Source organism: Trachurus japonicus, chromosome 19, assembly GCF_045865225.1.
Source record: "Trachurus japonicus isolate A0001 chromosome 19, Traja_1.0".
NCBI classification, from domain to species: Eukaryota; Metazoa; Chordata; class Actinopteri; order Carangiformes; family Carangidae; genus Trachurus; species Trachurus japonicus.
In genome coordinates, this window is record NC_140925.1 from 22,625,079 (window position 1) to 22,651,385 (window position 26,307).

Below are 26,307 nucleotides of genomic sequence, written 5' to 3' on the forward strand. Positions count from 1 at the left end.
TGTGGGGAGAGAGAGAGAGAGAAAGAGGTTCGTTTTGGCACAGAAAATGTGGCCCTGTGCCCTCGGCCATGACAGCAGCACATTAACTCATTAACTGCATTCATATGGCTGTGTACCCTCTGCTAGTGTGAAGGTTAAAGAGCTGAATGAACAGCTAAATGTGGTTTGTCATGATGGGTGTTTGCCTGGGTGTGCGTAAAAGCGCACAGGAGAGGTCACCGGCTCACACTGACTTTAGAGTTTGTAGTCCACGCTATTTTTAATTATTTGTGTATATCTACATTAAGCCGCCAGCGGACATGAATGGTGACTTTTGTTGGCGTTGTGTTTTTGGTTCGCCTGTTACAACCTGCAAAATTGTCTGAGCCAATCTCATCAGAGCTCCAGCGCTACACTTATATTTGTAAATGCGTACAGAAAAACACATGTTACACTTGTAAAAACCAGCCCAGCAGAACCGCGTGGACGGCAACAATCCGTTTTATAATTCCCGTTAATTTATAGTCGACAGGCCGCGTGTTGCTTTGTGTGTTATTGCAGGTGCAGGCTGCCGACCGGCGGCTCATTAGTCGAGCATCACGGCCGATCAAATCCCGAGCACCTCCTGGCTCCGCTGTAAGCTGATCAACATTCCTCCTGTATTTACTGTACCATCCACTGGGGGGAACAGCCCGACCCGACCCGGCTCGGCTCGGCTCGGCCCGGCCCGGCCCGGCCCGGCTCGGCCCGGCCCGGCCCGGAACCGTGCTGCGTTACGGTGCCTTTATTCCAATTATTAATCTCAAAACAAAGACCGTTTAAACGTGCATTCAAACTGCTGGTAATAATGAGTGTTGACCCCGATACCGTGCGTGTGTGAGCGCATGCGCGCGCGTGTGTGTGTGTGTGACACCTATATGAGAGCACACCTGCAGCCAATAGCAGCTAATTAACCAGGTCGAATAGCAGAATGAGACAGAAGAGAAAATGTCGGTTACTGGATGGAAACAAAAACTGGTGTCAGCTCAACAAAGAAAAAGATACAAATCTATTTAATTTCATAAAACTGGAGCCAGAATTTTAAAAAAAAATGAAATATTTCGCAGAGGGATAAAAATAATTACCTCATTTTTAATAGTTTCAACTTCCCCTTTCTGCACATTTATCTGCCTCCACTCGTATTTATTGCCATCCCTCCTTAGCTCCTCTGGCCTCCTGTCCACCCGCTGTATTATTTTATTTGTCTAAGAACAATTCTTCATTTGAAACTTCCCCTCTGTCGTTTTATAAGAGTCTAAAGCTGTTTCATAATTATTATGCTCTAATTTTTATTTTTTTTATTTTTTATAGTCCTGTTTTTTCGCCGTTTTCCAGTTCAAATGTTGAAGTTTTAATGATTTGCAGAGTTTCTCGGAATTGAACACAGCACTGTAAATGTTTAGTTGAGGAGCAGGACAACAAACTGAGAGATTGTGCTGTCAGCCTCAGCCTTCACTCAGCTGCGTAATGTTTCCAGCGCAGTCACACAGTGCTGTGTATCCCCCACAGTGACAGTATGGCCCCGTGTACATGCACATTTTTTTTCCTGAGAGGCGCCAACACTGATGCATTTCTGTGAAATAAAGAAGCTCCGTCAGATCGCCACTAATCTAGGTAGATTATCTCTCCAATTACAAGCGGGAGAGATTAGACTGCGTTCAAGACAGAATGAAAGAAAGCAAGACTAACAACAGGCAACACACTCACTTGCTGTCAGATGGGATTCAAGCGGGCAGCTCTCCTCGCTCCTTTAGAGTTGCTGCACTTGGATCAGTGTGCTGATTTTGTCTGCAGAACAAGTCTCAGTGGTCTGTTTGTTCAAAGCCCGGGGCTCTCGGCGCTGGTTCCCTGCGGCGGACACCCTGGAGAAAATGTCAGCCTCCGGCTTTTTCCTCGCTTCATTTTTTGGCACCCCCGCTGTTGGACGCAAGGAGAGATGCTTACCTTGTCCAGAGGGGAAACCCCCCACCTGGTGTTCAGTAGGGGAATGGTGCCTTCTTGTGGCCAAATGACTGTAACACTCTGACAGAGCAGGAACCGTGGATCCACCCACTCTGCTAAATTCACAGGTTTATAGAGAGAACTCAGTGCCACTTATTTCAAATCCATATCCTTCTTTCTTTCTTTGTGCAGCACAGGTGTTTCCATTCACATTAATGGTTCACATAGACAACACAGCTCTTGAGTGCAGCCATAGTTAAGCTTATTAGTCACACCTGTGCCACACAAATCAAGATTTATACTGTGACTTGTAATGAAACATAAGGCTGAAGTCCCCACACAGTGTAATCTATTAGCTGCTCTAACTTTTTGCCAGAAGTGCTCCATGGGTGAGAGTCTGTGTATGATTTTTGGTTGTGTGTGAACCAGAAATCACATCATTTTGCAATTTACTTCAATGGTTTTAAAAAACATTCCTACATATATCTTCTTCCACCACTAGAATGTGAAAAAATGTCTCTTTTATAACTAATTTAAAGTGTGATAAATCATTTTTAAAAATGTTTCCCAATCGCCCAAAATATTTTCAAACATTTTAGGATTTTGACCAGAATACACAATTTTCTGGGTGTTTGTCTGCACACCATGCATTTGTAACACAGGTAGAACACACACACCGACCTCCTGGTCTTTGTAGAAAGTGATGGTTTATATTTTGATGGTAATAGAACCAATATAACCACAAAGAGACAAATAACAGTTGTAGCTGTTATGCATTTCCTGAGAGTCTGTCAGTGACCAAGCAGTCAAAGACAAGTTAGCACATGTTCTCATTTTACAAGAAAGGGTTTTATTTTACCCAAAAACCTGAGTGAAACTGAGCCCTTAAAAAGGTCAATCGGTCCAAAATATCTTTAAAAAAACACCACTAACAAAACAGAACCTTAACTCGACTAACTGACCTAATAAAATGAGACGAGGGAAACACCGGCTGCTGTGGCTGCCCATTAGAAACAAAGAGAGGGATGCAACGCAGCAATAACTAAAATTTAATAGAGAAACATGTCCTGTCCCATACTGATGCAGAGCTGGATCTGGCCTGTTCCTTGTGCATCTATATTTGAACAGGCTCCACAGAGCCACCTCTGTTGGCCAAGACTGACACAGCAGATGCAGTAACTTAAAGACAAAGAGAAATTAATTACTTCAACTTATTTAAACTGATGATGACAGTACAATGTAAACCAAATGGCCACGCCTCATTTACATTACATTGTGCTCTAAGACAAACAACTGTGACTGTGGTGAGACTGGATGAATATTACCATGCTCTATTTAAATTGTGTGGTTTTTGTGGAGAGCCATCACAGAGTCCTATTACTATAGGATGGGTGTGGGGGTCTTCAATATGTATGCAGTCTTGAGACTCTCAAAGGAAGCTTTGGCATGTAGTTTACATCACCATCATGCTGTTCAATCATGGAACCACATACACTTCATTCTTTATGTCTGTATGTTAGGGAGCAATTAGCTCATCCATATGGACACCAACTGTCGCTATAGAATGTGGACTAATTAATACTTGGCATTAAAAATAGTACTAATCAGCAATTCAGATTGTCTAATTTACACACATATTTTTGTTAAAGTGGTCATGTTTAATTGTGAACTTTAATTCAACAAATCTCACTATATAGAAACCATGTTCTTAATGCAGCAACCTTTTAATATGGGTAATACAGTTGAATTAGTGGATTTGTTAATTGCCAATAACTTTGCTCTTCTGTAAGTCATTGTTTAGGTAGCTAGGGTTAGCATTTATGATAAACACTCACTTTCTAATGAGCCATGAGCAAAAGCAATAAAGAGAAGACATTAACAGTGTGTTCATATAACGGCCCATCAGGCCTATGGTTGTAAATGTTGATGATAATCAGGTCCAGTTATTCTGTGGTTTTCAAAATGTATTTTTATGACTCCTTAAAGGGACAACGAGGAGTTTCTATTTGGTTATAAATAAGTCTCACGTTAATGTGGATGAATCTACGCTACCCACACTTGTTAATGGTCCATTTTCGATAAATATACTGTATCATTTTGTCTCTATGGTTATTTTGTTATTATTAGTGGTGGTGGAAATGCTGGGCGAGCTGACCAGCGTTTCTTTACTTTCGGTTTCGTGGCGAGTCGTGAGAATAACGCCGCCAAATCGCCGTTTATGGTGGGAACTACGACGGTATGTGATCGTCTTTGAACCTCTGACTTTAATTCTTAATGAATGAAAACATGAGTCTGTCTTGCGCCGGTCAAAGAATTTCATGGTGCGCGGAGGCTCATAAATGTAGTGTGAAAACGCTTCGCTTTTCCAAAACTCCTCGTTGTCCCTTTAATAAGACAATTTGTTGCTATTAGCAACCCTTTTGTATTTCTTCATTAGTAAGTGGTGCTGTTATGTTATTTAATGAGAAAAAGTCAGAATCAAACTCTAGCAATACCCTTTATAATCCTTATATATTACCTACAATTTTTATGTCAAGTGTATTTGGTGCACACAATATTTAACATAGTTCCTATTTAAAGACATTATTTCCCATATCCAGCTCATCGGATGGGACATGCAATGAGAATTCAGTATCTCACAAGTGCATCCACCTGACGTGTCTCCCACTGGGAGGGAGCTGTTACTTCTCTGCTCTGTGGGCTCCTGCTGATGTCCTTCACTTAAGCTGAAAACCCTGCGTCACTGTACAGAAATGTGAACCACGCTGCAGATCTATATGCCTACAGAGAGGCAGGCCAAACACAGGAGCACGGTGGAACCCAACCGACTGATAATTAGTTTGCTGCTGGCAGGAACCCCAGAGAGGGTGGGAGGGTGGGGTGGTGGGGTGGGGCTATGGCAGAGTTTTGGGGGGAAAATGGGAAAAGGAGGTCAAAAGAAAGAAAGAAAGAGAGAGACATAAAGGGAGAGAGAGTGAGCACAGAGGGCACTTCAAACGACATTGAGGTCTCATGTAAAAATAAACAGCTTGAGCCCCTCTCAGCACACCCCCTGTTTATAGCGACAGCCTCTTGGGGAACCCCGCCTGTTTACTTTCCCTCTGCCGACTCATCTTAAGTCAAGACGGCGTGTTGGCGTTATTGTATACATCCTCTCACACACTCACTCATTCAGGACTCAGCTGCCACCGCACTTCAAAGAGCCAGAGCCTGAGTGGGAACGGAAGAGATATTAATGGGTATAATACCAGCATGTCCTTGTGTGTGTGTGTGTGTGTGTGTGTGTGTGTGTGTGTGTGTGTGTGTGTGTGTGTGTGTGTGTGTGTGTGTGTGTGTGTGTGTGTGTGTGTGTGTGTGTGTGTGTGTGTGTGTGTGTGTGTGTGTGTGTGTGTGTGTGTGTGTGTGTGTGTGTGTGTGTGTGTGTGTGTGTGTATGTGTGTGTGAGCGCAGGCCTAGTGTCTCTATGTTTCTCCCTGTGTCACACACTCACATAGACACACACCCACACTCATGTCTTGGGGTGTGCGGTATCAACATGTCAACATTAAGGAAAGAGAGCCATCAATAGCTCTTCTGCCAGTATTATGGTCCCATCCATCATTTTGACATCACACCACTGAAGGTGGTCTCTTCCCAGCTCACACTGATGACTCAACCGCAGAGAGTTTTTAAATGAGGATACCTTGAGGCCACAGCGAGGAATCTGCTGTAACCCAATCTGCACTCCTGAAGACTCAGAGGATGTGTGCTGGCCTCAGTGTGTACGTGTAGAGGAGGGGGGGTGGGGTGGGGGGCGGGTACTGTTGACTTGCTGTGGGATTATTTTTGGGTTAGCTGCTTACATTTGACAGCAGTGACTGTCCAGGATGATGGTGGGGGAAATTGGCTTTCCCACTCGGCGCACGGTGCATGCGTGATTATCCCGCAGAGAAGGAAGATTGCCTCGGAAGTATGCGTGTTTTTACATACATGTATGCATGCATGTCCGTGCATTGAGGAGGGGGTTCAGGTAACTCTCTGGTGGTATTTGGGCCCTTCATTTGTGTGGAATCCAGCATCATTATCCCAAAGTGTTGCCAGCTGGAAGTGCTTGGGAGTTCCCATTTGAACTTGATGTGTGTTCTGAAGATGTAGAGAGAGCGAGAGAGTCGAAACGCACTAATGAAAGCTCACGTTCTGGTTCTCATTCCACCCTGACATTCATGAGCAGCAGAATCTGGCACTGTCTTGCCGATTAGCTAATAAATTGTACGGCCACAACAATGCCACCCAAGGCTACAGAGCCGCTCTATGAATTAGTTGTAATCCAGTGAGCTGGAAGTGGATGATGGCAGAGGCTCACTTCAAGCACAATGATAGTAAATTATGACCAAATAAATCTGCAGTCAATTAGAAGAAAACTTTAAATGGTTCACTGCTTCCCCCGCGCCTGTCAAAGCTGATCCAGATCAAAAGTGGTAATAATTACCAGTGTTGATCAGTGGGTGATCACACGCATTTGTTGCACTTGTAGGAGCTGGAAAGAGATGATACAATATGTATCTGGGATTAGATGTTGATACCATAAGAATGCATGTTATTTTATGTCTTAATATTGATGACAAACATTTTTTCTAGTGCCACCAGCATGCTTCCCAGACAAGGACCGTTCTGACTTTGGGAAATCCCCCATCCTTCTCCTGTTGTGCCACCAGGAGGTTTACATTTTGCCCTTCAGCTTCCCCAATTTTCCCCCAATAATACTCAAATTCTTATGATCTACTGGCAAAACATCTTGCTTTGTGTGTACAAATATCAGCTAGTATAATTAGCATGCTATTCTGCTGTTAAATGTTATATATCAACCATGGTAGACATTACGCCTGTTTAGCATCATCTTGTTAGACCTGTCAAAATGAGCACAACTGCATGCTAATGTTAGCATTTAGCTGAAGTACCACTGTGGCTAACTTCAGCCACAGAGTCACTGTGTAAACTTGTCTTATAATTGTAACTCTGACACAAGTGTCTTGTTCCAGATTTAAATAAACTACAATCAGCTTACAGACAGGATACCATTGAGTTCCCTATAAGCTTTCCAACCTGAATGACTCATTGTTACAATGATAAACTAAGAACAGGTTAATTAAAATGGCCTTTTTGGAAATGAGTAAGATATAAGTTCGTTAGTCAGATCATAAAGCGGCATGTGATCCCTAACAGACCTCTTGTGTACAAGTTAACAATCCTTTAAACTGGTTCATTCCAAAACAACCACGCAAACAACATGACATTAGTACAAACCCTGAGCTTGTAAAACTTCAAAAGGTCAGCTTTTTTTTTCTTTTCTTTTTTTTTTTTACTGCTCATCTGGGATCACAGATAACCACAGTGTAATTGCACAGGTTTCCACAAGCCTGTTACCCACATTAAGGGATGACACAAGCTTGTAAACACTAGATGGCAGTGTTGGTTTAGTTTGATATGTTCCTCCACCTGTTGGTGTTTGCTGATGAGGTCAAAGCGGGAGTGTTGTACAACATGATCAAGGCCAGTGAGTTGAAACTTTTAAAATTGAAACCAAGATGGTGAACTCATCCCAGGTATATTGTTGATGCAAGGATGACAAGCTTCGACACTGTGATTTAGGCTTTTGTCATCAATATACAACCCTGCATCCTTAAGGATAGATATAGTTGTTTTTCTTAGATTTATCGGTGTAAACCTGTATTTGTGTGAAAGATACCAGCGTGTATGTTTCCTTTATTCAGCTTCAGCGGGTATATTGATGTTTTCTGAATCACTTAACTTAAATGTGGTCTTCAATCTGTGTGGTATTGATGTTTTCTGTAGGTTTAAGTCTCAAGTATCTATGGAGAAAAAGTATTCTTTGTCAGGCTCGGTGGTCAGCTTTCCGTAGTCATTTCCGTTCACAAAAGGGGTATTTACCTTCAATATGGTTTGCATAAGCTGTAAGGAGGCTCAGGCTGGGTCAGTAATTACAATGCAATTCAAAACCAGCCTTCCCTATTAGTCAAAGGATGTTTCTTCTCACCGGTTGAATAATATATAATGGGCAATATAATGGGACACATGCCATTTTTCTGAAAAATTAAAAAAAAAAAAAAAGTATGTTACATGGAAACACATACTGGATTTAGAAGTTCAGACATTTTTTTTAAGCCAGGTGTGAAAGTCATTTTATCATTTAATTTCACTCAACAGGAGACAATAACACATTTCTCAAGTACAACGTTTTGGGTTAACACTATGGGAAATTCACTTGACAATTGTCCAGCCAATTACCATAGTATTAACATTGTCTTGTTCATTGTGGTCTCTTTCGGTGTAATGTGAACCATTCCTAAATGAGACTAAATGCTGTCTGATTCAAACAAGTTCATAGCAGTGTTCCCATGGGGTCAACCCTTGTGCACTTTGAGCTGAAAAGCATCCCATTTGGCTCTCCCTTTACATTCAGATCCTATTGACAAGTGCATGCAGGCAGGCATACAACAACACACACACACACACAGACACTCTCTCTCACACACACACACACACACACACACACACATACGCTCACAGAAACCTGCCCCCTTAGACTCTAAACCTCTATAGCCATATATGTCCATTCCCTAATTGGTGGTTCTTCTTTCAAAGGAGTGATTATGTGTGTATGTGTTTAGAGGCGTCCTCTCTGTGCAAGGCTTGATTCAGTCCATCTCCAATGCCAGAGGGGACAAAAGAGACACCCGTTCCTCCTCTCAGGGCGAGGGGCCGTTGACACCAATAAATCCCCCCCTTCCACTTCCTCCCCGGTGTGTTGGGGTTATGTCAGGAATGTCCTGGGTCCTATTGTCCCCTGGTGCTCTGTTTTTGGTAACCCATCACCAAGCATTCTCTGCTGCTCACAGTGCCTCCTCCCACCCTCTTACACACACACACACACATACATGAACACATACACACATGCACGTCCACACCCCCCTGGGCTGTGTCCCCTGGTCCCTCACTCTGAATAGACCACCTCGGCTGAATACGACAGACAGGCAGGCGTCAGGACATCAGGTTCAGCAGCCCAAGTCGTGCATGGCGGCCCAGTGGGGAAAATAAAGCCAGTTATTTTCACCTGTTTGCTTCCCTCGCTCTCTTTGTCTAACGCGAGAAAGAAAATAAAACAATGGGCCAAGTGTTTTAGACTCCACTCTTAATGCCTACTCTGTCCTTTCAGTGGGATCGAGTACACTGCCCCCTTCACCCCTTTATGGTAATCGGGATAAAAGGGAGCATTAATTTGATACTCTTGCACCGTTATATATTACCAATCTATCATGTTTATGGAGTCCCAGGAGCTGTTTTGTAATGATTCCTATTGTGCCCCAACATGTCTCAAGCACTTAAGTACGTGCCTACATATCCCACAATGCCTGGCAACAGAGACCCGAGCTGAAGTTGTATTCAGCCACTATGTATAATCTGAGAAAATCACATAATGGCTTTAAAGATGGATCCTGTTCCAACGTCTTGTTGGTTCCTCTGAATTGTGATCTACTGAGTTTACGCTTTACCGTTTAGGCCCCCCCCCTCCTCTGCATTGGAAATGGTGATTTCACCAACCAGACACTGGAAATAAAGCACACCAACACAATTTTTTACCCATTCATCAGCAGTAGAAGACAAACTGCAATGCTAAGCAACAACATTAAAAACTCTTTCACAGGATTGCTCTTCTTTTTCTTTCTCTGTACCAAATATTATCTTTTTCTATTATGACTTTCTATTCCCGTGTAAATGTCACTTCTCGCCAGCGTCTCTGTGAACAAGTACAATACAGAAAACACATCGAGACATAATAGAAATGAAATGAAAATAATCTTCTCCTGGCTGCTGCTTGAAAACATTTTTATCAAACTCCTCTACACCAGCTAAAATGTCTTACACCTATCCCTGTGGATGCAGCTACTTCATTGCACTTACTTCTTAATTAAATTACCTTAACAAAAGACAAAAGATCAACTACACTGATTTATTTTTATTCTTCTTTGTGGCTTCTACTTTTGTGTTTGTTTGTAACCAGTCATGAAGAGACTGAGCAGAATTCCTGAGGCCTGACTTAGATCTTAGTCTTAAATCAAGGTCTTTACATGGCTCAGCTCCCTATCATGACCCATGACCTTGTAACCCATCACTACCATGCACTGTATTTCTCTTGAGCAGGACAGTTACCTTAAGACAATGCTAGAGTTGGCTGATTCCATCATAATACCAAATTCTTTCTCGCAAAAGCAGCTTTTCCTCTGTGACCATCCGGCTTTTCTTCCATAACCAGTGGTCAGTTGACCGGTTCCCCCCGAAATCTGTGACGTGGCACCACCAGACACCCTGCCTGCCTTTCATCTGCATAATCTGTTTAATCTAAGTACACTTCATCATCTCCCTCTCTCTCTCCTTCCCTCGCAAAAAAAACCCTGCACACGCACACATACTGTACACACATTCACAAATCTTCTCGGCCGCCACATGTCACACACACACAACCATTCATCGCGAGCCCTTCGTGCATTCATTCAGCCTCTCATAGCACACATACCCTTCTCCCTGACCCTTATTTTTAGCTTCATCTGATCCATTCAGTCCCGTCACAGAGGAGGTAACATCACATTCTGGTGTTGCTGCTTCCCTGTGTCACCTGGCTGCATTAGAGCTCACACTGCTGCCAAACCCCAAATACCAGAGGTTTGATTTGTTGTTTGGTGGCGGTAGTGGCGGTGGTGGTGGTGGTGGGTGCGGAGGGGTGTGAGTTTGTGTATTTTCTGTGTGTGTGTGTGAGTCGGAGGGAGTAGGTGGGTTGTACACATGTTACGAAGCGAGGCGCCATTGCGGCCTAAAAAACTATTAGGCTCTGTAAATACACACTGTGGCGAAAGTAAACATTCTCAGCATGCCATCTAGGCGCACAGAGGGGTACTGGGAGACAGCCGCCGGACAGGCTGGGAGGGGGAGGTGTGTGTGTGAGTGTGTACGACTGTGTGTGTGTGTGTGTGTGTACGTACAGCAGCAATCAGTGAGCCGAGAGGAGATGGATATGGAAAATATAGAACTCAAGGACTATAGAACTCAAGTGTGTATATAATCGAGGCGGCCCAATCATGATCGAGTTGAGTAGTGAAGTAAACAACTTAAAGATAGTTTACCTGTGTTTGTTGTTATGACGACCGGGGACCAATTATGTATCGGGAGCACTCTGGGAACACCTAGTGTTTGTGTGGGCTGGTAATGAGCTCTGTCAAACATTAATGTCTATCTTGAGATTTTGTGTGTGTATGTGTGTGTTACAGAAAAAGGAAATGGTGTGTGTTGCGTATGTTTGTGCAGTGGAGTTTATTCCTTGTTTTACTCATTTTTTGGGCTCAATGGGCTAAAAACAGCATCTATTCAGTGTCCCGTTTGACAGACAGGCCAAGGTTTCTGATTTTAGTTTAATGAGGTAAAGATGGTAAAGTCACTGGTGGTTAATGGCATATTTGTGTCCATACATTTTTAGACGCCGGCCTCAACGCTTTCACAATCCACAGTCTGTGACACTGGCATGTACCAAACATGGTCCACAAACTTCCTCACATGTTTCCTGATTGGTGAGGAGGCAACGTGATGAAAAAGTAAAATTAGCCTGTTCTTAAAACGATTTATAACAAAACAAAACAAAACAAAACATGGCCATCGATGCAAAGGGACTTTTTTTTTTTTTTTTTAGTTTTTGAGACCTTGGCTCGCAATGGGAGAAAGCACAAGTAACCATGGAAACAGGGCTCAGAATATGCACTATTCCCAGCCCTGTGAGTGCCACGCCACCCACAGCTCTATTTTTAGTCCTTACTTTGGGCTTACAATATCTGTTACATCTAACAAGAGTTAAACTGAGTAATCAGCAAGCATGACTACAGAAATGTGACTCTGACACTATGCGTCTGATTAAAAGGGTAGCAGCATAGGAGCGTATACAGTAGTGCTACCAGGTTTTGGCTGAGGGCTTCAGACTGCTGTGTGGTTGGTGGGAGCTCCGGGGACACAAACCACATAAAATAAACATCATTTAGCTGATTATTACTTTTCAAATTGCCGGTATAAAGAGATTAAGAGCATAAAATAGACAAGACAAATATGATTAATGAGACGATTTGGGTTCGAGAGGATTACATCAGGCAGCAACAACTGCAAACACATAAAAACAAGTAACAGCGAACGCATGGGGAAATGCTTGAAAAGATGATTTGAGAGCAGAGGGAAGGAGGCTGGATGTTGAAGGTATGGTCAACTTTGGCCTTTCGTCTGAACTTAAAGCAGGGAAGCCTCGATGGGCAAGCGCCTCTTCCCACTTGTCAGATTAGCAGCAGACTGAAGTTACCGGCCAGACTTTTAAAGTGGCAAATGACTTATAATGATAATAATAATAAAAAGAAGGTTTCAGTCAGGCTGGTGAATGACGAGTGAACTCATGACTCCGTGTAGCATTGCATGCATTTCCTCCCAGGACGCTTAATTGTCCTAAGCGCAGCTCGTTGGCGATGATTGGAGTTTGATTACAATCACCTGTTATTTGACTACAGTCACCTGTTGTTTGCTGACAAAGATGGCCGCTGTGTTGATGTAGTGGCATGTTATGAATTCTGCGGCCGCTGCTGCTGATTCCAGGTCAGGTTTGTCAGCTCTCTCGCAAGTGATGGATGGTTGAGATCGGGACGATTTCGGGTATGTCTCGGGTAACTGGAGGCGTTCTCCAAGATCTTAACACACACACATAAAAACACACACATGCATTTTAGGCATAACCTTGGTGAGAGAGAGCACTGTAATTAATCAATCGGGGTCCTTCGGTGGTTTAGAGAGTGACCAATCAAATGAAGACCACCAGGAAGTGTGAAATGGATCCGTAAAAACACACACAGGCACTCATACACAGATAAATCACACACACATACTATACAGACGCACACTGAAGGCAGATTCACTGCTTCTTATACAATATGAACAAATACACACACACACACACGCCTCCAGACACCACAAGCCGGGTCTGGTGGTCTGACGGAATGCCGGGTATCATCTGTGGTGACTCCATTTGTGTGTGTGTGTGTGTGTGTGTGTGTGTGTGTTAGTCTGTGTGTGTGTGTCTGTATGTGTGCGCCCTCCCTCCCCTCAGTGTTCCATCTAATACCCTGTCATCATCAATAACCTCAGCACTGCTGACTCACTGGCTTTTACAACCATGGGGTTTGGGCCATACTTACAGCCACAGACCCTTGTCTCCATCTCTGTCTGTCTGTCTGTCTGTCAGCCCACTCCACACACACATACACACATACACACACCCACCGATGTGTGTGCGTGTGTGCATGCATGCACGCAATCAGGATACACTTATGTTACACACCAGTGTAGCTGTGTCCACACAGGTATGGACGTGTCTTTGACTGGGATCAAAGTCACCACAGACCCTTTATCTCCCTCCCACCCACTGATGCACCCCAATCATTCCCAATAGAACCGCAATCCATCATAATAATTGACTCTCATCAGGAGACAGAGCCTCATCATAGGCTCTAAGCATGTCACCCCACCCCCTCGCTCCCTCCACCCCATCATCCCTGTCCTAATTGTCTCCAGGCCTTTATTTAATTCTCCTCGCAGGCATGTGCTCTATCTCATGTCTACATGAGGGTGTAAATGTATATGTAGCTTCCAAGTATACCAGACAGTGTTTATCATCACAGGGTCACTGCGGCCCACTTTGTCAGAGGTCCATGGTGATGAATGTGGAGACAGGCTGTGTCAGACAATAATGATGCTGAGCGTCTGACAGGGTAAAGGCCGCCACTGCCTTGACATTTTTATGGACAGTGTACGAATGCAGGCTGCTCTGACGTGTCAACGCTTCACATGTGGCGCTCTCATGGTGTTGATGGGAGACGTTTTCTAATTTTTCCCAGCATAACATGTCAGTCACGGCTCCGTCTGTGGCCACAAGGACAGTTAACTGACCTCAAGTCATTTTTTTTACAATGGAGTTTTGTGATTTGTTGATAAATGAAAGGACAGATTTTATGAATGGTGCAAAGCAGCAATTTAGTCAACATTCAAGTTATGCATAAAGTGAAGACAGGAGTCTCTGACAGTTGATCATTTGAGGATTGGCATTTTTCCCTGGGTGTAAAAAGAGAGAAAAAACAACCACATGGTCCGTATTTAACCTCTAACAGTGTTAGATGCTTCTATATTAACTCTGTATTCAAAAGGGTTCCTATTTCTAGGAGGGGATTAATATAGTGGATTTAAAGTTGGGGCTGGATTTTGAACAAATAGCAAAGCTTAGAGGAAAAGTGAGTTCATCCAATCACACAACGGTTTCATGACAGTGACACTGAAAGTTGTGAAATAACAAGCAAACTCATATGATTTAATTTGTGTTTCCTTGTAGAAACGAAAAAAAGGACAAAGATGAAGTCTTTGGTTTCATGAGACTTTCAGTTTCCAGTTTTCTTCATATCTGGCTCTGACAGTGAGGAGCTGATAATGAAGAGTGTTACATGACTGCTGTGTGTACACACTCAAGCTGGGGTTATTTCTACTGAATTAAGCACTTTGCTGAAATTTACCCATTAATCATTTTGCTGAGGACCCCCTGGAATCCCCTCAAGGACCACCTGGAGGTCCCCGGACCCCACTTTGAGAAGCGCTGATCTGACTGGCTGGCAGGGGCTCTGTTTCTAAAAGGTGCGCACCTAACTGGCTGGAGCCAGGGCGGCGTATTGCCTTTCACACGCTTCTAAAATACTCTCCGGGCAGAGCCTGAAAGGGTTACTGTTTCCCAAAGTGCCTCATTCTGCGCAGTCGAGAGGGGGCGGCTGAGTGGCGCCGTCGAGTCAGAGACGCAGTTTCTAAAAACCCCGAGACATCATCAAGAAAGAAGCTGACAGTAAGGAAAGCAGCCCCCCTCCTCCTCCTCCTCTTCCTCCTCCTCCTCCTCCTCCTCCTCCTCCTTTGGCATGCTGCCGTTCTTCTCCTCTGCTTACCAAATCCCCTCAGTGGTTCTGTCACAATAACCGGGCGGCAAGTGTCAAATCCAACTCTTCCCGCAAAAAACACAAATCACTTTAACGCACACAAGATGCGCTCAGTGGAAATACTACACAGGCTGCTTTTAGCCCTCAGACGTTCAGTCATAGCTCTGTTTAAGTCGTTGATTGTATTTAAAGAATAATATAAACACCATAACCCCCCCTCCCTCCCCTCTACTTACAGAAAATGACTCCTCGCTTTGATTTCATAGGACTTCATTTCCCTGCGCGTCTCCAGCGCGTTTAATTGGCCATATCTCTTTAAGTTGCAGACAGCATACCCCGGCTCTCCAATTAATAGTCTGCTAACGTCAAAAACAGTTGACCATTGTTTTATGGGCTTTGTGTTTTTTTCTTCTCTCTCTCTCTCTCTCTCTCTCTCTCTCTCTCTCTCTCTCTCTCTCTCTCTCTCTCTCTCTCTCCAGGGCGGTCAGACTTGAATAGGCGCCGGTCTGCTCCAGTCCACCTCTATACAAATACCTCAGTGGAACTTGTGTGGAGCTTCCAGAGTAAAAAGCACAGACCCCAGACGCCCCTGGCCTGCGCGCACACACACGTTGGCCATTTCATCATCTGACACTGTTTGAAATGTCTGAATCATATTTTAGCTATTATGTTAACACCTCGGAGCCCTGACACGAGCGTGTGCGCACGGACAGGGAGGGAGATGAATGTTCCTCCTCTCCTCTCCTCCTCCTCTCTGAGACAAATGAATGCCAGTTCTGTGGAGGCGCTCGGTGTGTGTGCGTGCGTGCTTGTGTGTGTTGCACATTACGCAGCGTAGTAAATCAGCCCCCTTTCTGAAATCACACTGTGACGGCGTGGAGCATCAGGCAGTCCACACAAGAGCCACTGAAGCTTGGACTTACTGTGCAGTTCAGTTAACTCCACTCCACTCCGGAGCCCCGACCCCGTCTACACTGTAAGAAATATCAGCCTGGCATCATGTTCAACTTTATTTTTTTTTTCACAAAACGTGGCTCAATTTCACTTGTTTCTAATTCCAAAACTTAATCCAAGACATTTTTATGGCACCTATTTATAGAAAATCCTGTAAAATGAAACCCTGGTGCAAAAACAAGTGACTTCTTCTGTGGCAGGGAAAGATTTTCACAACATGTTCAGATGATATTTTTTACAGTGTACACGCCCCCTGGATATAGACACTCGTTGTAAGCAACATGGCTTGACACTATCACATGTTGAAAAGATAGGCTTTATTGCTAAAACGTGTAACCATAACATGTACACTGATATGTTTTACTTTTTTATTTATTTTTTTGTCATTTTTAGAAATATTCAAGTAGACATCTCCCATATTTTTTCTGGTATACTCTGCTATTCTCTTTCCTTATGCTCTATACTCACAATCGTTAAAATAATAAATAAAACGTACAGATTTGTTTATTTCTACAATACTATGTATTCCAAAAAGCTGAGTTCACGCCTTTATATATATCTTTAACCTCAACTTCTTCTTTTTTTTTTCTTTTTTCTTTTCTTTTTTTACAATTTAATTATTATTGATATTAATATTATACAAAAACTCTAGGCAGCATTGCAGTGAAATAACAGTCAGCATCAATGTTCAGTTGAAAAAAAAAGTTCACCTCTTGGAGAAGTGTAGCATATGCATCCCATCTTCAATGTCTCTTAAAAAAAGATGAAAAAAAGCTCTTCCTCCTGAAGTGCTCGTGTTCCCCCAAAAAACAAACGTTTCAGGGCTGAGAATAAAATATGGTCCTGGTTCAATTAGAAAAAATAGCTGCATTTTTTTTTTTTTTTTTTTTTTTTTTTTTTTAAATATGTACAAGGTTGGTATTTCACTTAAAATGCTATATAAAAAAATAGATTTGCTATGGTGCCCACCTCTGTAGAGAGTTAACAGTGCAATAGAAACCGTATTTCCAGTCCACTCCCCACCCCCCCACCCCCCCCACCCCTGCGACCTCCACCGCTACTTCCTTAGAGAAAATCAGCACGAACACTTGCACTCTGAGATGATTGGGTATTGCACCTGTATCCACGTACAGTATTTCTGTCTTAGAAACCCTTGACAATACCACCGGAGGAAAATCTTGTTGATTGACTTGACGGGCTTGCACGACATCCCCTCGGGGAAGGAGCAAGAGCGCTCAGAGAAACAGTTTCCCTCCTTGATGTAACGTGGCCAGAACCTGACGCCCAAATCCTTCCAGGTGTACACCACTGGGCAGTGCGTATAGGTCCACAGCCACTGCAGAAATTTCCTACGGGCTTTCTTGCCCACTTTTACCCGCTTTCCATAGGGGGTCTCTGTGAGGTCCAGCTTTTTAATCTCGTTGGGCATGGGCCCCTGCAGCTTCACCTGGTTGTCTGGCGCGGAGAGGTTCACCAGCATGGGTGAGCTGATGGACATGAAGTTGGGGTCAAAGTTACTGCCGAGCTTTTTCCTCAGAGTCCTCTCCACCAAGTCCTGCTCCCGGGGGTCGTACTCCGGGTCGGGGTCCTCCTTCAGGTCGGGCACGGGGAGGTGATCGCTGGGCGATGGACGGAGGCGAAGGTAATGCTGGGAAACTCCAAGGTGCACGCACACCAGCACGTAAACGAGCAGCGTTTGTGAGAGGCCCATAATTCCTGTTGTTTTACGCACCGGCTCTCGTCGCGTAAAGAAACTCAGTTCTTTTCCCGGGTACTGTGTTCTCTGCAGTGCCGAGCCCGGGGCTTCATAAATAGTAGAAGTTCAGTCACCAGCAAGGCGATACTTTTAATAGACCACGTCGGGTTTGAATGACATGGAGCGGAGTGCTTTGCTTTTTAGGGCTCCCTTCAACTTTGCAACTTGCCCGCTGATGCAACTCTGCAGAGCCGCAGCTTTGCAAAAAAAAAAAAAAAAGTATTTAGTCTAAACCGAAAAAAAGCACAAAACAAAATGGGGAAAACTCTATTCACGCTCTCTCCGGCCTCACCCCGCTCCCTTGGATTCACTTTGGGTTTCTTTCGGTTGTCATGGTTACCCCGGGGACTCGAAGCCACGACGAACTGTCTACACTGGATGACAGCGGCCGAAGCGAGAGCTGCATGGAATGAAGTGTTTTCTAAAGAGACAGAATAGATCCGGAGGGTCCCAAGAGAGAGCAGGGCGCACAAAGGAGTACCTCACCAAGTTTTAAATGTCACGCGCCCGGCAATGAGGGGCTGCCTTGGCCAATGTTATTTTTACGCACGGCTTTTATAAACGTGGCTTCTCTCTTAACTTCGCCTGACGCTCTCAGGTTTGACAAGGTCCCAGGGCGCACGATCCATGGACTGAGGAGGTGAAGTCTGTGCACTCAGTCAGTCCCCCCCCCCACCCCTGTGGTATTCCAGCCGTCGGTGCGTGCACCTCTGAGAAAATGTCCCAAAAAAAAAAAAAAAAAAAAAAAGTCAGAGGAAAACTGCGCCGCGGTGGGATGCAATCTCAACTTATGAAATAACAGTCATTTGTCTTTCCAGAGGATGTTCCAAATCGCAGAGCAGTTTTTCTTTTTCTCCTTTCTTTTTTTCACATAAAGGTCTCAGGCTGTAATATTCCCACAGAACTCTCGGCTGTGCATGTAATAATAATGATGATGATGATGATGATGGCGATAAGAAAAAAAGACGCCGAAAAGTGGCTTTACAGCAATGCAAGTGTCGGTGCAAAGCAAATGCAAACTGCAGAAAGCCCAAGTACACGTTGTTAGTTCAGCGTTCCTCTGTTCACCCTGGCACTGCTGAATCCTCTCAGAAAAGCTCCAGATCCCTCTGTCGCTGCATGACGAGACAGTCCATAATATGGAGCCTTTTTGCCCGGTTGGTGCAAGCGGTCAATTCCTGAGGGAGCGTTTCTACTCCTTTGATAACTGGTACAGAAGCTCCTACTGAGTCGCTCCTACTTCAGGAGTCTGAGAGACTTGGCGCTGGAGCGTTTCTTTGCTTAGGCACACTGTGTGTGAGTGTGTCTGTAGCGAGTGGTGCTCAGTCCCAAGTTAAATATCCCCCTCCGACGGTACAAAGTGTCAGAGGGGCCTGCCCACCCCGGCCACTTTCACTATGATTGACAGCCCCCTCCACCCCCCACCCTCCTCCCGGGCCACCCCCTCCCCTCCCCTCCCCTCCCCTCACAACGTGGAAAATATCAGCCACAATCAGGAGGATCAACTGGGTCCTAAAGCACCAGTTTTATCCCGCATTACAGTTTAATATTCCACAACATGAGCAGCGTTATGCACATTTACAGAATTGATGGAATCCAAGCCGCACTTCAGGCGCCATGGCAACAGTTTGTCTGTCTGGTGCTTTTCATCAGTAAACTGTCTGGGATGCACTAATAGGTTCAATACCCCGTCAATATTCAGCTGAAGCGTTTAAAGAGTTTCCTTGGCACGGACTTTCCCATGAAATTGATGGGAAACGTTTAGTAGCTCGTCTACGGAAAAGGGGGCATCACATTCCACCTTTGTTCGTCAGGATTTGGGTCCACACAGGAATTGGCCTGTTGAACTCAAGGGTCACAAAATAGGCGCGTAATTAAGGGCTATAAATGGCCATGGATAACTAAGCGGTACCTTTCCCATGCTAAGCAGTCATTAGACCGTGCAGGACTTCTTTTTTTTTTTTTTTTTTTTTTTTACTTTTGCTTAAACTATGTTAGTCCTCCTATAACGCCTCTTAAAAGCACGCAGGCAATTTTACTTTACTGACTATCAGGTTGATGCATTGAAACATTTAATTCAGCCATAATAATCCATGTGAGGCTCATTGAAATCTGTTTTATTTTTATTTTAATGCATTAAAAGTGATATTGGCATTGATCCAAGCAACAATCAGTTTTATTAAACCTAATTTAACAAATAAAAATCTCACACAGAGAAAGTTAAGCTCATGATGTCATACTGAAATCAGCCATGAAAGGCAGTTAAGACGTGTTTATCCTCTGACTTTGATCCTGGTTCCACATTGTTGTATTTATCCTGCTCACTTTAGATAGGCTGACCGCAGATATTGGGTGTTTCGACCTGTGATTATGTGTCTGTCTTTTGTAGTGGTCACTAGAGGGCGTCGATCCAGCACGGTGTGGACCTGCAGCCAGGGCCTCCCCAGACTCTCTGCCTCACTGTTTGACTACTCATGTTTGAGTGCATGTGGAAGGAATGTGCGCTCATAGTTCTGGTGCAGCTCAAGTGAAATTGCTCACCAGCGTTTCGATCAAAGATCTAAAAACCAACGTTGGGGCCAGTCGAGCCAAAATAAAGTCATAAACCTGAATCATGCTCAGTATGAGTGTGATGTAAAAACAAACTCCCGTTGAAGGATGGAAGAGGTTTTTATCACAAGGAGCCTGAATGTGCCTCAACTTTCGTGTCTGCTGTGATTAAGAGACTTCATTAACCGAGCTTAACTACATTAACCACATGTAAAGAGCTGCCAGCTGCCTTTAGCATCCTATGAGTAAATTCCCACTGACCACTCCAACCTGCATGCAGACACACAAAGTCATAATCTGGTTAATGATTAGGGTGCCAGTGCAGACAGAGCTCAGTGGGCAGCGGGGACAGTAAGGCTGAGCTGGCTACTGTAGAAGTGGCCCTTCCCATTGTCTTCCTCCGTGGGTCTTGGGGTGGTGGTCTGACAGAGAAAACCCCCCATGCAGGGAGAGAGACTTCCTCCTGGTCTTGAGCACTAATACTGCCGAGCAAACCCGGCAATGAGTCCACCCCCCATCCCCTGGCTAATTACAAGAGATAAAGACAAGAAGAGGAGAAGAGGAGGGGACCGGTGAGCACAGCGGGGAGGGATAGCGCTGCTGTTGGTGGTGGTGGTGGTGATGAAGATGATGGTGGTTTCAGGAGGATGGAGAGGGAAGCGGGGGTGGGTGGGTGCAGTGGTAGTGGCGGTGCCGGATGGCAGTTTGCTGTGGAATGGCTAATTAAATAAAGCCATAAAAGGAGCCCGGCTCGTTTTAACGAAGCCCGTCAACCTCTGACAAGTGGGGCCGGGGTGCTGGGATGGAGGGTGGGGGGGGTGGGATGCACCATGGAGGAGAGAGGTGGGGCTGGTGCTGAAAACTGGGCTTGTATAACAAGGGGACTTAGCTCTTTGGTTTTGCACTGATTGTTCACGCTCCCTTAGGTCTGAATAGGGCGCATGGTGAGGGTGCGTTGGGGGGCAGCCCTTAGGCACAGATAGGACCCCCTTCTCCGTCTCTGCTGTGAATGCTATACATACACACACACGTAACACATACACAAACACATACACACACTAACACCCCCCACGGCTCAATACAAAGGCCTGTACCCAAGGTCCAGGTAGAAGCTTATCCAGTGCAGGGCCACAGCAAGGGGCAGGCCGGGCCAGACTGGCTGACTGTGCCCACTGGGGACTGGTAGAATGGCACAGGGGGGGTGGATGGAGACGGACAGCTTGGAGAAGAGGAGAGAGGGGAGTAAACAGCAGGACAAAAAACATCTCCAAGCAGAGCCGGAGCAACAAAATCAACATTGTTTTTTTGCATCTCATATCGTTTTCTTGCACCATTAAATGAGCTAATGTCAGGAGATAAGGAAAGTGAAGGAATTTGGCAAGGTGCTGCGGCCATTTGGAAATAGTCTGGAGTGGCAGAGATAGTGCAACTCTGAAATCCCCAAGCCTACCTCCCTTCAAATCAACAGATATGCCTGGAGCACGTCTCCTAATTAGTTTTGTGTTGTGGCGTCTCTAGCAGAACTCGCTCCGTGGGGTCTTTGGCAGGACGACAGATTTCAGAACCAACCACAGCTTTCAGGGTTTTTTTTTTTGCAGAAGTCGAAACTGCAAAAATGATGTCTGAAGTATTATGTCCAAACGCCAGGAGACTGGAACCTCAGTTTGTTTCTGTAGAAAAATCCAGTTATGTGCTTGAATATTTTTTGTTGTAATAGCTGTGTGAACAAGAACAATTAATTACATGTTTGCACTGGCGAGACAGATGTCTCTTCTTTTACATATGCATACACCTCATGCCACAACAATTCAAAACACAAACATTTGCAAAACCAAATAAATCGCTTTCCACTGTTGCCTGTCAATATTACATTCCCTCTATTCCCTGCTGCCCTCGCCATCTTCTCCAGTCTTACTCCCCTCTACCCTCTCCCCCATATTCGACTCTGTCTCCGAGCCTTAACCCAAAGCAGATGGCTCGGGAAGCATGTCAAAAATCTGTCTCCCGTTAACACTACTTTTGAAGCCCCCTCTACATTTTTTTCTCTCCCCTAAAATTCATCATAAAGTTATTTTTGCAAAATACCCAGTAAACAGCATCAAAGTGATATTCCCCCCCCCCTTGCCTCTGATGACAAGGAGAAGAAAAGAAAACGCCACTAAAGTGTATAGCTTTGTCCTTGTTGTTGAAGGAATGCCACAGCACGCTGATGTGCAATCTGAAGTCAATCTGAGTATGGCCCTGCATCCTTTGTTTCTACTACGGCATTCCAGGCGTGATGGAGAAAATGCTGCTCGATGCTTGATCACAAGCTGTGATTAATGGTGATCATATCGTAGACAGCCCAGTGGCTTTGTGATGTGATGGCAGGCCCCACTTTGAACTCAAAGGCTGATGAATTCAAGCGAGGCCAGAAAAACATCACTGTGGCACACACACACACACACACACACACACTCAGTGAATATAAATGTTTTGCTTTAGATTTCGTACGTGTTCAGTCACTCATTACCAGCGTTGTACAATTACTTGAATTTAGCCTCTTAAGAAAATCCTGTGTAGTCAAGCACATACAAAGACCAGAGGTCTGCTGAAGCCTAAGTGTTCATTGGACTCAGAGGATAGTTCTGGCATATTAAAACTGAAAGCTTATTTTTGTAGTGTTGAGCTTTTCCTACAGGTACTACTGATAAAATCATACGCATCATGTAAATCGCTGATATCTGAGATTGGAATGACACAAATCCAGAAATCAGGGCCAGAAAATCTGGAAGTCAGACTGTTATGTTGGTTTCAAACCAACCAGCAGTATAGCTAAACTTATTTTCAACATACCAGAAATGAAAGGCCAGTTTTTTTTAGTCAGTTTAGAAACGGTCTCAGCCTGCCACACTTTGGATAAACCTCTAGCTTGTTTTCAACCTGTATGATGTTCAGACTCTTTATATTTCATCACTCACAACTTCACTGTAGCAATTTTCCAAATCTCTGCACTTTGGTGAGAACACTCACTTACAAAACTATAAGAACCAACAGCTATGCTGCACATGGTTTATACTGTACTGCAAACATGCTATTATGCTTACAGTGGCAATGCCAACATGCAGATGTCATTGATGGAATGTCCACATTTCACCTTTTCATTTTTTTTTTTTTTTTTACTGCGTTAGCATTTGCTAATTAGCACTAAACACAAAAGGCAAAACTGATGGAAATACTGTCAGTTTTGTAAGTGTTTACTTAAAGGTATCAGAAAGATGAAACCTTCAACCTGTTGGTATTGGATGTAAAGTCAAAGGATCACAAAGGTGATGACAGTTGATCTTGTCTCCAGCAAACATCACAGCAATCTGCACTAATCGATAGAGATATTTCACTCAGTATCAAATGCAACCCTAATGGTGGCACTAGACATAATTGGGGTTGAGTATTAAGGCTGCAAAGCTCTGTGCCCTTCCTCCTAGTAGATGTTGAGATAATCCACAAGTTAAGCGAAAACCTGAACCGCTGCTGAAATGTCTATGTGAAGGTCCATGGCTGTCCATTCAGGAGTTGTTGAGATGTTTCAGTTAAGTGGTGGTTCGACTGAGTGAACTTGTGATAGACTGGAATTGTCCTTTCATTTTTATCAAGTAGAAATTACAGTAGTTTGCAAACTAGAAAAGTAAAGTTCCCCAAGAGATGACAGCACTGTAGCTGCACTGTAAAAAGAGTGAACGTCTGCGTCCACTTAGAATCAAAGATTCAGAGCGACGGGGTTACTCTGTGTTAGGAACTGTTAGTTTTCCGTAAGTCATTCCTCTTTTTTCTTCTGTAATGATGCCCGGCAACTTTTAATTGGGGAGGTTGGTGTGACCTCATGGCATTCCAGGCTGATTACCCTTTTCACATCTTACAAAGTTAGAATTTAAAGAAAGAGAGAAAAAAGGGATCTCAGTCCATCCCGTGCTCGTCCTCTTTTCCTCTCCTTTCATTTATTTTCCTGCACCCCATTTTGGTCGAGTGAGAAAGCGCCCCATCCTTATCCTATTCTCTGCATCTCCTCCTCCTCCTCCTCCTCCTCTTCTCGGCCGTCCTCCCTCCTTCCCTCGCCCACCCTCCCCAAACCCCCGCAGCAGGGAGTGGAATTAAATTGATCACCGCCTTCCGGAAAACAACAGGAAAAAATAGTGCATTCCGAACGCCAGGAGGGCGTTCCCCCTGGTCTTCCCTATGGCAGGATGACATCATTGGCCTGCTGCCCAATTCCCACCGTTCACAATAGGGTCACTGTTGCCTTCTCCACGGTGGCACATCAGCCAAGAGAAGAGAGAGGCAGAGAGCGCAAGACACAGAGAGAGAGATAGAGAAAGAAAACGGAAAATAAAAAGGATGCCAGCGATGTTACGACCTAAAGGCCTCTGCTTTACACACTAAAACACAAACACACAGACGTCTTCAGACAGCCACGCGGACCACTGCTCCGCATTCCTCTGGACAGACTTGGCCGCTTTAAGACGTCAAGCAGTGTTTGAATGGATGCCACAGCTGAGATATGAGAGCTGTGATAGTGGAACATACAGTATATCACAGTTTATTTGGACAGTTAAGTCATGTGTTTTCACTACGCACGAATCCTCAAGATTCAATCTGTCATTTTAATCTACATTCTCATCAGTGAAATCATCGCTGGCACGCTCTGTCGATCACACTCCGCATGCTTGTTGTTATAAAATAACTTTCAGTGCTCTTGGTGCACCGAAGATGACAAATGGAAAAGAAACTACAATGGAATAAAGACTTCAGACAAAAAAATAATTTGAGATGAGTAGGTAACTTCAAACTTCACAGTTCCACTTGAAAGGATAAAACCTTGAAACACAGCTGTGTCAAGACGATGTCACTCCTTTTCTTTTTTATATATCACTAACTAAGGAGTAATTTGATGTAAAACGTGACCACATGTCTTTCAGAAGCTCCGTCCAACTTAGGTAAACCCTGACCACAAGTACTGGCAATTCGGTCATTCTCCCAACCACTAAGCCATTGTGTTGCCACAGGCCATCTTGTCGAAATGAAACCGTTTGCCCACAGCCACTGACCACAACAGATGTTCCCTTGCCTGACACTCTCCTCAGCATGTGTGTTCTGTTGAGTCTAGAGCCAAGATACTTTCATAGACTGGCACTGCGTAACAAAAACAAAGGGAGGGAAACTCTACGATGGTGTCTTCATTGGTCTGTGACAGGATTCAGATTGAGGTTGCCCTGTTTAAACCTGGCAGCCTTTAAAACTGCATTAAAACCTCCCGCGTCCTGGGTGGAATGCAGTCGTATACCGCAGGTTGCACAGCAGACACGACGGACCGCATCGGTGTCGCGACCTGAACAAGTCCTGCGCCCCCCCCCCCCAGCCCCGATCAAGCATGTCGACAAACGGGCAGCACCGTAGCCCCCGCTGCCCTCTGGCCCTCTGGTATGTTTGTGGAACATGCAGGAGGCTAAGAAGGTGACAGCCTGTTGAGATGCCAGGAGGACTGGGAAGGCTTTGGGAAATGTCTCGCCAATGTGCAAGCGCGCACTGCCGCCCGGGGGGGGGGGGGTGCCTGTCTGCTTGGGAAAACGGACGAAAAGGGACAGGGGTCTGACAACAGGCTGAGTGTGCGCTGAGAGAGATAGTTTGTCAAAGGGATGTACCAGATGTTGACTCACACTGGTTTGCTAATCGGGAGCCACAAGCCCCTGGAGCCATGAGCAAACAGGAGCGTCTGCCTTTCTCTGTCACCGCAGGCAAATGGAACCAGGACTGGGGGTGTCCCGGGGGTACATATGAAAACTGAAGGAGAGTAATGAAGTGACAAAGTCTTGAGAAATTGAAGTGGTGCTGTGGTTAAAGAGCAGCAGAACAATAAAGCTCCCTTAGACCTCAAGCTCAAACTGCGTATGTCTCAATCAAGGATTAAGGTGGTTTTTTAACTGGGAACTCAGTGGGAACAGGGAACACCCATTCCCACCCACCTGTCATTGTAAATAACAATCTCTACTTAATTGACCGCCCGCTGGAATA

The 26,307-nt window shown here is 44.6% G+C and overlaps 2 protein-coding genes across 3 annotated transcripts in view; both read right to left on the minus strand.

Annotated features, from left to right (window-relative positions):
• The window catches only part of ntn2 (netrin 2), a 46,687-nt gene extending 44,706 nt beyond the window's left edge, over window positions 1-1,981 (minus strand). For both annotated transcript variants that reach the window (XM_085760721.1, XM_085760720.1), the window contains exon 1: window positions 1,726-1,981. The gene's annotated coding sequence lies outside the window, so the exon portion shown is untranslated. The remainder of the gene's footprint in view (window positions 1-1,725) is intronic.
• Window positions 1,982-16,256: 14,275 nt separating this feature from the next.
• On the minus strand, window positions 16,257-19,050 carry nog2 (noggin 2). Its single transcript, XM_085761448.1, has one exon. The coding sequence runs from the start codon at window positions 17,665-17,667 to the stop codon at window positions 17,032-17,034; it is 636 nt and encodes a 211-aa protein (XP_085617574.1). The 5' UTR covers window positions 17,668-19,050; the 3' UTR covers window positions 16,257-17,031.
• Window positions 19,051-26,307: the final 7,257 nt, after the last annotated feature.